This window comes from Oreochromis niloticus, linkage group LG13 (assembly GCF_001858045.2).
Source record: "Oreochromis niloticus isolate F11D_XX linkage group LG13, O_niloticus_UMD_NMBU, whole genome shotgun sequence".
NCBI lineage: Eukaryota > Metazoa > Chordata > Actinopteri > Cichliformes > Cichlidae > Oreochromis > Oreochromis niloticus.
In genome coordinates this window covers 21,736,045-21,748,064 of record NC_031978.2, presented here as the reverse complement: position 1 = coordinate 21,748,064, position 12,020 = coordinate 21,736,045, and the positions used below count along the sequence as shown (strand labels likewise).

At 40.8% G+C, this 12,020-nt stretch overlaps 1 protein-coding gene across 1 annotated transcript in view; it reads right to left on the bottom strand.

Moving 5' to 3' along the window:
* Window positions 1-12,020, bottom strand: part of itga9 (integrin, alpha 9) — a 48,455-nt gene that overhangs the window by 12,714 nt on the left and 23,721 nt on the right. Inside the window, exons 16-18 of the mRNA XM_003441152.5 lie at window positions 2,794-2,946; window positions 1,655-1,731; window positions 1,099-1,246 (exon numbers count right to left, since the gene is read on the bottom strand). Of these exons, the coding sequence (XP_003441200.1) occupies window positions 1,099-1,246; window positions 1,655-1,731; window positions 2,794-2,946 (378 nt within the window). The remainder of the gene's footprint in view (window positions 1-1,098; window positions 1,247-1,654; window positions 1,732-2,793; window positions 2,947-12,020) is intronic.

Genomic DNA, 12,020 nt, shown 5'->3' with positions numbered 1-12,020 from the left:
GTAACCTGACACTTCAAGTCAGTCGGTTTCATTAGATTAACTTTGAAACCGAAACAGACTCACTGTTTTTCTAATATTTGCCTGCAGCGTGTATTCTGTTTAAATTCAATTTCGCCATTGTTGGGGGTTTTAAATCCTGCCACAGGTTGTATCTTTTACCGCGATGGCCTCATCCATCACAGGGATGAAAACCCCCCCACAAACCCTCCAACTGAAGATAAACACAAGGTCCATTTTGGGGGGGGGGTCAGAAACCCCCTTCTGATGATTGCTGTCAAAGTGCACCATCTGACGTGGCGTCTTGCTCAGCTACAAGCAGCTTTTTTGACAACAAGTGAGCAAACAGACGTGAGCAGAGGCAGAGGTGGAGACTGTGAAATCGATTCGCAAGGAAAATCTCTCAGGTTTAATGTGGGATGGCAGTGGGTAGATATTTCTTTAACAGCGACAGGATGCTAAAATCATTAGAAGTCAAACTATGTGAGGAGCAGGTCTGATTATTCCCCATCCCCATGAAGGTCAGGAATAATCCTCACTTTATGTACACACATATCTAATTAAATGTGGCCCTGCGAGAGTAAGAATAAGTCAAGCTTGTGGAAATACAAATGTGTGTTGTGCCTTGTTCCCATGCATACAGCTCATTTGTTGATGACATGGTGTGTCTGTCTTAAATGAGTCAGAGGAGCGTTTGACAGCTCAGCCAGAGGAGCTGCCCTCTGACACGGGACAGCTGCTGCTCCTCCTGCTGGGGCTCTCCGGTTTTTTATGCTTTCATCTTCACTTCTACCTACACAGCTCGGACAAAGCTTTAAGCTCCCCAGTCGTCACGCAGATCTAGCTTTCCCGCTGTTTAGACTGTGTTCCTGACATATAATCATATAGTCTTTTTAAATAAACAGTCCCCGGGAAAATGTACATCACAGCGGAACACCAAGGCTATCCATCTAATACGTGTGTGCAAAATATGGTTTTGTAAATCGTTTCGGCTTCAGCTTCGCTTGTACATTACTAAAGCGAATAAACAAACTGTCAGATTTTAGATATAAATATGTGAACCTGAGTAAATAAATAGCAGATACTTAAAGAATCACAGACCTTCTGCCAGAAGTTGATGTAGAAAACTTCCCTGGAGAAGTTCAAGTAGATGTTTGTGTCATAGGCATCATCGCCAGCGTTGGAGATGGTGAGGTTCAGAGAGATGTTCTTCACTCCTCCAAGGGCCAGATGGGGTTTGCTATGCAAGCTGGTGGGTGCACAGAGTAAACACTGTACTTCAGCAATTAAAAACAATCACTTGAAGAGCAGTAAGTAAAGCTTTATATTAAGTAGCCTGCATTTTTCTTTGAAATTTTTAGTGTACAAAGAGAAGTGCACCTGCAAGAGAATATCTGTTTGTTTTTGGAGCACAACAAAGAATATATGCGGACAAATGAGTTGTTAGGATGACAGACATAAACTGTTGAGGAGAGAACAGGAGATAGATAATAATGGAAAGGGAACTCCCTAACTATGGAAAAAAAAAACCTATGGATCCTCTCCAAGCATGCGTCAGGCTTCCACTACCCACACCCTCATGGCCTATGATGTCACCTTGCTTCCTTAGTACTGGAAGAAAAGAATGAATCTGAGATACGAAGTAAAATGTTTTTACCCAGAAAGCAACAGTTTCCCATGAAGCCTCAGGTCCGCGGCACAGTCGTCTGACAGGCAGTTCTTCTCAAACCAAGTCTGAAAAGGAAACAGTACAGTACACAGTTCAGATGACCTCATGCCCTGAACACACTGACTCCACATTCAGACTAGGGGGCGGTGTTGCTTTGCTGTGTGAGCTGTCCAGTAGTTTTGCATCCACAAAGCTATCTTTCCCTTAATTAGTCAGAGGATGGGCTTTGGTTTAAATCATGAAGGGAAATTTAAGTCGAGCGTTAAAGTCTGATGTAAAGTTGATGAGTTTCAGATAAAACGGATTCTGTAGATGCTGAAATGCAACTGCCTCGCTCTTTCAAGAAGTGCATACACCAGGGGAAACACATGTGGTCCAGGTTAGAGGTGCTCGCAAAGAAAATAAATGAATCAGTCTTTTTGGACTCCACTCAAGAAAAGCTAACACACGCAATAATAAGCTGGTAACCAACACCAAATCATTACAACCCCACATTGGAGCCATTTCCTTCATTCCTACTGTGGTTTGCAGGAAGACACTTCTGTCTTTTAATATCATGTTTGGCGGGGGTCACTTTTAGTCAGGAAATGAAATATATCATAAATTGAGCTGGTAGGAATAAACTGTCAGCCCTTTACAATAAGAGCAAGGCACACTTAAATGGACAGAAAAACATCTTATAAGCAATATTTCACTGTATTTGTGTAATTTGTGACAATAGAATGAAAATTAGAGTGAATGTGGATTTAGTCTGAACATATTTATGGCACTGTTACACAAGATTTCATTTTAAGACTGACAAATCCTCTGATTCCTGCAATTTACTTTAATGATGGGATCTCCTTTCTTTTTTTCAAAGAAGTAACTCAGTCAGTTATCGGTTTTGCCTCAAGATCCTGCTTTAATCCTGCAAATATTTGAAAAACACACAGTGAAATAGCTGGGATGCTCATGATCCTCAAAGGCAGGCTACTTTAAATCCAACGGCTGATAATATTTCTCCATAAAAAGTCTGCATCAAACTTTATTAGGTGTTGCAGATACTGCTGTGAAAAACATGACTTTTACTCTTCAGGATTCATTTTAAAGCATTCCCCTTCACTTCACACTTAAAAAGCTCTGCTTACTTCATTCCTCGCTGCAATCTTGTTCCCTTTCCTCCATCGCAGCACTGGAGTGAGCGCGGGCAGGTCTCGCTCCTGGGGTCCTGTCAGCACGTGGGTCCCCAGGCTGTAAGCCACCTCGAATGTGATGGCTGTGAACACGTCCTTTACGTCCTTCTGTGGAGAGCGAAAACAAGGCTAATGCAGGGGAATCTGTCCAACCACAGACACACTAAAACTAAATGTAACCTCATATATATAACTGTCATGCAGCTGTCTGGGTGATTGCAGTAATTTAACATCTTTCTCCTATTAACGCCTGGCGCAAAGACACATTACACTGCAGATTACCAGAAGATCACACAGTCTGAAAATGTCATATCGTAGTGATCAGTCTGCCAGATATTCACAGGGCTGCACGCAGACACGAGTACACCGATAAAATCAGGTGAATTGGTTTGTATGGATGGCTGACACATCTCATCAACATCAATTCATCATTGGCCATCGTTCAATATGACAAAAGCGCGACCATCAGTGCAGATTCTAAGCAAGGCACTTTTTTTTCTTTAAAAAAAAAAAAACCTGCTGGCACTGCCTCTGAGAGATATATTGGCATTCCTGGCAACTCCATCTGAGACCATAAAAGAAGTGTTTGATTTGGCATCGGGTTTGGAAACAACACAGACAGAAAGAAAAACAGAGCTAAATGTGATCGAATCCTGCATCTTCATTAGATGACAGCACTGAAAGACATACATGGGAAAAGCTGATACTGATGTTGGTTTTTCATCTCCTTTGTCTACTCAGCTCTTTGAAGGAAGCTTGCCGGGTCTGGCTCTGGTCTCGCTATCTAAAAGCCGCAGCAGAAAAACACACACACACACACAAGAGCTCCAACTGCAACCGGTGTCCCAGTCCTTGACTGATGTCAGCTAACACGGAGCCAAGCCCACAATGTCAACACAAAGGGCTTCCCGGTGTCTTCCGGTGGCCACTCGTTCTTTTGCACTTTCTCTCTCTTTTTGTCCACCCACCCATCCTCTTTCCTCAGGCAGGCACGGGGCCAGTCTGGGCTTTGACATGAGGCATCACCAGTGCCAAACCCACCCAAATCATCAGCAATGAGAGAGTTATAGCAGGAAAGAGCAAACGTTAGTGCAGCGCACGACAAAAACAGATGATTTAAGGCTCATTTGGGAAACGGTACTCAGCACAGATAAAGACAGATAATATCGGAGCGTTTTTAATTAATTTCTGCCATCGTGTGCTTGGCTCTCCTGCTAAAAGGCAAATCTGACTTCGATTTTATTTTCTGGATTAAAAAAAATGATCATTTTCTTAATAACAATAAGTTACTCAGGTAGCAAAGCAAGACGGCGTCTTTAAAATCTTCATTCAGAAATAAGATTTTCAAATTTTCATCTCAAATACACCATGAAACAGCAGTTCATTCCTCTCAGTGTTGTTCTACTGGCAGGTCACCTAAGCTGGGAGGTAACAAATTTGTGACACAATTAGTTATTGCAGGATATGTATGAAGCACTGGCAAAGCCCTCAGTATTAGCGGCAATTAAAGCCGAATGCATGAAATGGTCCCTTTCCGCTGGCCTCTGAGTGAACTGACCCCCTGGGAGATAACTGCTTGGGTCTCCAGTCCCAAATTCCCACTGCTTATCTTGCATTTTCACAAGCCACAAGGGAACTGGAGGACGTAATGGCTAGAAATAAAAGTGGGGTATTTTTGCCCAATCTCCTGCCTAAAAGTGACCTCTATGTGCATGTAAATATTAAGAAACATTCCAATGAGCTTGCTGTTGTCAATCTTAACAGAGCATCTATTTTTGTAGAGATGTAGGATCGCTTAATCCTTGACACACCGGACCAAAGACTTCTAATTGACTCGTGAACTCCCAAGACTAACAGCGCACTCACATTAGAAGAACCAGACTCTGTTTGGTAACACTTGGCCTAAGCTTTTATTATCCCTGGATCAATGCCGCCAATTGCCCCACCCGGATCCGCACCCCTTGCTGAGCCATTTACTCCCACCTGATCCTTCTTTTACTTCCTGTATTTATGGAACAGAGGAGCGCCTGAGGTCCAGCTGAAAAAGACACTGGCTAGTGTTTACTGCCTGCTACCTATATTATTATGGAAATTGAAGCAATAACTGCTTCTTACATGCTGGTGAAGTTCAGAGGCAGACTTGTGAGAGGCCATTCTGCCGCTCAACAGGCTTGCACTGTGTTAAGCCTCATTTAAACACAGAAGCCGCAGGGTGCGCCACGGGTCTCAGATCAGATACGGGCAATGACATGAGTGGAATTTCTGATATTTGGAGGCCAGTAATTCGAGTTAAACATATAGCTCTGAATGAGCCCTAACACTAGTTGCTCAGAAACAGGGTCTAGCATTGTGCTCATCAATGGCTACCACACAAATCCCAACACTTGGATGGCTCATTATATGCAATATCAGTTTCTGTTGGATTAAAAATATTTTTGTCCCTTTCTATCTCCTGGTCTCAGTCTGTGGATGCTGTAGTGATTTTTTAAAATTTCCCCCCATAGATTTAAACCATGTGAAAAAAATCCATCTCTGGAGAGAGAACTGCCAATAAATAGGCTAAATATTCTGCACCGTCACTGAACAAAGGTCTGAAACTTTTCATCATCTCCGGGACAAAATGACTCATTAAAGGTTCCAGTCAATACTGTGGAGATGCCAAAACTCAGCAGGAGGCAGCGGTTTTCCAGCAGTACCCACCTTAACTGTAAATTATTGGCTGTAGGATGAAAAAAGCAGTTTGCTTCTTTTACAACAGGCTCGATACAAGTGCTTCCTGGTTTATTATTCATATGTATTTAATTCACAGGACACAGATCAACTTGCTACGCCGCATGTTTTTAAAGAAAACAAGTTAAGCTGAACACTCCCTCGCTCTGGAACAAGACTTCTGCCAAAATACTATTTCTGTGCTCCGGTTCACACTCAGGACCCATTTATTTGGCACAACAGAGCATAACTCACACCTTTACCAACCACTCTTTTCCCTTGACATTCATTCCTGCTCCCCGAATGGATTTTTCCCACACACCCATAACGTAAGCATAAAGTACAAAGCTTGCATGATTTTAACTAACATGGCTACCATGTGAATTAATCTTAGCCTTAAACTCTAGTGCTAGAGCTAGACTTTCACATGTTAATCTGATCAACAAGATGGCAGTGCACCAAGCTGCCCCATTCATGCTCACGGAGCAGCTCCATCATGGTGGGTGCGGGGAGGATGACGTCAGACTGCAAAAGGCTCTGATCTGCACTTTAAACGCCTCATGCTTGGCTGAAATGAAGAGCTCCATTCTTAGCCAAACCATTCCCTCAGAAGCATATAGCTTAAGCCTGGTCATGGGAAGTCTTTATTAACTTGGGAGGGAAATGGGAATACAGCACTCCTTTTAAGGACAATAGATGTTTGGATGGCTTACAGGTTGAGGCCGTTTTATTTGAGGGCTAAATGCCAGGGAACTTTTTTTTTTTTTAAATGGAAAAACCTTTTTTTTCTCCTTATGTGATGAATGGATCCAACCTGTTAAAGGTTAGGAGTAAGGGTGTATGCTGAGACACTAGGAGACAACGTGAAATTGAAAGTATTTATAGTAATGTCTGCAGCATATGGAAGGCATGCACTTACGCAGCTTATCCAAGCGTGTCCTTTGAAAAAGTCTAGAAATAAGACAATTACAGAAAGTTTTAGTGACAGAAGGTCAAAGTACAGCAGCTGCTCTGCTCAGAATAGGTTAGCAGATGTTGAAAGGCCTGGAATGACAAACTGAGTGGGAGTAGGGAAGAGCGTTGTCTGGTTGTTTCTGCTGGAAACCTTTGGAGGAGTCAAGTAGGAGCAGCTTCAATCCGTCTGTGAAAATCATCCTCATGTGTCATGGCAGAAAGATTAGAGACTGGACCTGCGCTATCATCATAATTCCTTAAAAAGGCAGACCAGCAGTCTTCACTCTTAAACCGGAAGAGATTAAAATCACACATCTCTTACCGTATAACAAATTTGACAGTCTTACTTGATTTATCAGCAATGAACCTCACTCACATCCACCAAAACCACCCTTTACATCCTGCTAAAATCCCCCAAACTCTTCAAATTGTCATTCCCAGTGGCAGGATATTCTTTAAAAATCTAAATAACTTCCTCCAAGGACATTGTGAAGGACTTTACGGTGGAAGTAACAGCAGACCTGCGAGGTTTCTCACCATTAAGCTTTTATTGTGGTTTTCCTCTAATTTTGTTACTTTAACTGTGCCTGAGGGCACCATTGTTCTCTCATTGTCTCGTCACACAGTTTCTATTTTCCTTTAAAGGAGATTTTGTATGTTTTCTGCATTATTTTGAGAATAAATTGATTTTTAGAGTAGGCCAAAGAAACTGAAAAGTTGATACTGTCAAGATGTACATGGTGGTTGAATGCTCATCTAGTAGACCTGACCTAGTAGGAGTGATGCTGAGTTGCGTTTCTGATCACACGGTGTCTAGAAAATCAAATGTGCCCTTTTCCATTAACTATTTTGGTCCGCTAGGACAGTGATTATAGTGTTTGACATTTGGCCAGATACTGAGTCGGTGACATCGTTTTCTTCAAAGACGTCACTACATATGGCCGATAATATAAAATATAATAATATAATAAAATGTCACCTTTTAGATGGCAAACCTAAAAGCTAAGTCGTGCAGCAGTTGCAGTGCATTTTTATCACATAGTGTAGTTGCGTTTGCGCCCACTTGATTGAATTCAGACCAATATTCACTCACTCTCAGCTCTGTGTTGTTCTTCAGTAATTCCTGCGGGAAATCTCTGTAAACGTAGCTGTTTAATGATCCACTTCTGTCTGCTGGAACTGGTAGAGTACTAGTGGGTTTTCGAGCTTTTAAGCAGAAAGAAGCTGCCCACTCTGGCCAAAAGCAACACTATGAGTCTCAGTGAGAATAAACCAAAGCAATAAAATCATTGTCCTACCTGCGAAACAATGAACTGAAGCGAAACAGCTCTATAAAGCTGAGGGGAACTGCGGGTTCAGGTGATAAAGTTTTGTTGCAAGTGAACCCTTTGCATTGTTTTTTACATTCTTCCATTGATACATCAGATTTAAAAAAAACTGTCAGCATGGCAGCTTTGAGCAAAAACGTGTCGTCTGATATAACAATATGAATCTGTGAAACTAAACATGTTCTTTGTGGCCTGTCTGGTTTACAAAACAGAAAATGCTCTTGGGCTGTAATACCGTCAGTCTGTCCAAAACCAAATGATTCAGACTAATCTGAAAATGCCAGACTACCAGTCATTCAAAATGTATGCAGCAGGCCTTTGAAAACAGTTCCCATTCAAAATGAGCCATGTTTACTCCAACCAATGGAAAATATTTCACTCTGTCTGATGTTAGTTGTAGAGGCAGCGATTCTCAGATGCGAGTCCAGCTTCAGGCACCAACATGATTTATCACGCAGTCCACAAGCCGTTTGACACCAAAAAGAAAGAAAATCCAGACTCGCATCAGACTGATGACACAAGAGCAGTTCATCGTACTTATCTTCTAGAACAAAAAGCAACTATGTAACGAGACAGAGATAGTTCTGCTTTTTAAGTCCATGATACAAACTAATGTGTGGATTGTGTAGTTCTGGTAATTAGGAGTAAATTGTGCTTTCAGTAAACAGGAGTGGCCTACTGTGAACTTTTGAGCAAATAAACTTCTACTGGTCACTGTGCCACTTGGACAACATGGAAAAATTATGACAGAAGTGAAGTTCCCATCAGAATCTGTGGTATTGTTAAGGTCCTAGACTCATGAAGTGTTCACTCTCACTCTCCACTTGTTTGATTTCATGTTTTTTTCTTTGTCCAGTTTGTCAAACTCATTTCAAACGCCTGACAAATTCGCCCTGAGATTAGATCATCTTTCATTTCAACCCTGCTTTCACCCTCACAGTTTTAACAAACAGAACACTGAATCCTGAGCGCAAATTTGGTCCGCCGCTGTTTCTGTGAAAACATAAATGATCCAAATCCTATCCTTTAGCTAAGGCTGAGTGACGCTACACGCTGTGGTGCATTGTAACGTCTCCCATGAGCACACACGTATTTCCTCCAGGCTAAAACAGATAAATAGTATAACTTAAGTGGCAGGAAACGTATACCATCTGTCCTGTCATGCGTGAAACCACATCACAAATAGCATCAAGACATGTGATGCTTTCATGACAGCGTGGAGACAGGAAACATTCATTTGCTTTAAAAATGCTCATCAGAATCCTTCTCTCACTAAGTAAAAAAAACTTCCCCTAAAACACTCACCTCTTTGCTTCAGACTTCCACTAATTCAACTCCCTCCTAAGTAAAAAAAAAAAAAAAAATCCCACGGGTAAGGAGCTATAGATCTTGCCTTCAAGAATTCGAGAATTTATTGCTTTTTAAAGCAACGTTCACCTAAATACAAATTACAGAAAACTTTTATGCTCTCGTATGCATCATGAAGAAGGCATTCAGCATTTGACCCTCAGACAGCTAAAGCCACAGCTGGGATTTATAAAGGAGGAGAGAAAGGTGCCTCGCTTCCCCTGTGGAAATTCGCAGATGGAATTGGTTTACTGCTCAAACATACCAAATTCATCAGCGTGTTATTTTTACTACATTCTATCAACAGCAACTTGATTTAATGCCAGCACTAACTATAGCTGCATTAGAGCAATATCTGGATTTGAAATCTAGCCAGCCACCTATAAATACACAGATGTTTTCCCTCATATCTCGGTTCGTCCTTACTCGGCTCCCACACTGTGACACTCTCGACACATTTTTTTTTTGTTTCTGGTTTATTTTCAGCATCACTACTACATCTCATTTAAGCACTTCGCAACATTCTTGAAATGTTGGAAGCTGGAAGGTGATGCAGTGGAAAGTCAGCAGCTGACTGAGTAAATAAAAAGGGAATAACGTGTACTGGTGTATAACTTCTTCATTTCTCCACACAGAGCTCCTGTCACCATCATGTCCGATTATCTTTAATCCCTTGGCTGATGTCTATTGTAACCTGAGTGACATGTGCAGAGTCACCACAAGGACACGTCCTGAGAAACAAAACAAACCTAGCTGAAAAAAAGAAAAGAAAAATCCCAAGGAGATCCTTTTAAGGAAGCTCAGCCAGAAGTCAAACACTGGAGAATATTAGTGATGCTAGTCACAATGTGGAAAAAGAGAGCAAGATAAATATGAGTTTATCTCTATCCAAATGAGATAATACAAAAAAATACTGTTTTAAAGTGTGGCTAGTTGTATTTATATATCTGATATATTATCTGGAGGCAGATAACAGAGTGATAATAGAGTGGGAATCATGAGGGGATTGGCTGGCCGGAGAAATATTGAGAGGCATGAGAGGATTTTGTCAGCTGGTGATGCTGGTACGGTGTTAAATAGCTCTAATTAACATTAACAATGTTTTTGGTTTTTTTTTTGCTACAATTCATTAAATAGTTTGAAAGCTGTGTAATATATGCCAGAACTGTATAAAAAGCCTGTGTTGCACAACCAAGCCAGTCATTTCGATGCTTTGGAGTTTGATACCGAGCTCAAAAGCAACTCAGTTTGCGTGCAACATCACGGTGAACATCAGGTACATGCGCGCATTCTTCATCAGTACAGTGGGGATGTTCACCACATATTGAGAGGAAAGTTTATGGCATATTTCAACATTTTTTCTGCACACAGTCTGCATTACAGTGGCTGATGAGTGTTACTTTAACCAAATGCAACAACTCTAGCCCCACTATCAGCTGCTGGATCAATTGAAAATATAAAAGATAAACCAGATAGCACTTGTGAAGAGCTACTTCCTTTTTTAGCAGGATACCTACTGCAATGAACTGGCACATCTGGTGTTTGAACTAAATTAAATATGAAGTCTCAGTGAAACAGACAGAAACAGGTAAAGTCAAATCATTTTAAGAGCATTAACAATTTAATATGTGCAGTGAAAGGTTACGAAAAAGTGTCAAACCTCACAAACCAAGAGGGAAACAAAGAGAGAGGTGAACAGGGAAAGCAGTGTCCTTTTCGGTGGTGCACAGGGACAAGTCAACAAAAAACCTGCAAAGTTACAACAAAAGCTGTTGGTGCAGACGTGAAATGCAAGGAGATTGCAAGCTTCAAGCTGACCTCTCCAAGCACCTCAAGCAAATCTCATTTTTAAAATTTTATTGTGAAACATGACACTAAACTGTCTTGTATGCTCAGTCAAAAGTCCAAGTATTACTGATTAACTAAAAGTTTGGATGCTTTATTGTTCAAACTGTTATTTCATCCAAAAATAAGGCTGCTGTAAAACTGACAAACCTATCAGATACAGGTGATAGTCACAGTGAGTACTACAAAATTTGCTAGGCTCTTACACAATTCTTGAAAAACTGTTGTTTATATTTCTAGTGTTGCTGTTAGATGTTAGCCCCCGCCCCAAAAGAGAGCACAAAATGTTTCTACTTTATGGACGTGTTTAGAGCTGGATAATATCCACAACACTCACACAGATGTATATGCGATCAGTCAGGGTTGCAAACATAAAGACTGCCATGACTGATCTCGGAGAGGTTAGTAATGTTAAAATTATATTTGACCATTTGCTCAACCCTAATCCTAAGATTTTACATTGATTGTCATACAATTTTAAGAGCTGTGAGCTGTTTTCATTTCTATTTGTAAAACAATTGCATATATGTTTAAACAACAACCTGCATTTAATTGCGTTATGTGTTTTCTTTTTTACTTGAAGTTACTGTACAAAAGCGATCTTAATTTTAGTCGATTTTTTTTAATGACGTAGTACAAATTATATAATTAAGAATGTGTTTTTGATGTTTAAACTTTATGGAAAACTTCATGAAAAAAATTATTTAACGTACAGGGAGATTAATGTCCTTCGAGATCCTGATTAATCTCCTTTGCGGATAAACAGGAAACGTGTTATCTGTATTCCTACGCACTTAATTAAATAAACAGCACAACTGCTAAAAGGCTGAGGATTCGTTTTGCTAATTTGGGCATCATGTTATGACAGCCTAAAAGACACCGCACTGTAATAATGCGTATTTATTGAAAAGGGCTGTTTCAGTCCCAGGAGAAAACATTGCTCTGATGGATGAGATACCAGCAGGGTGGAGCAGCTGAAAATGTGCTGTTTTTAAAACA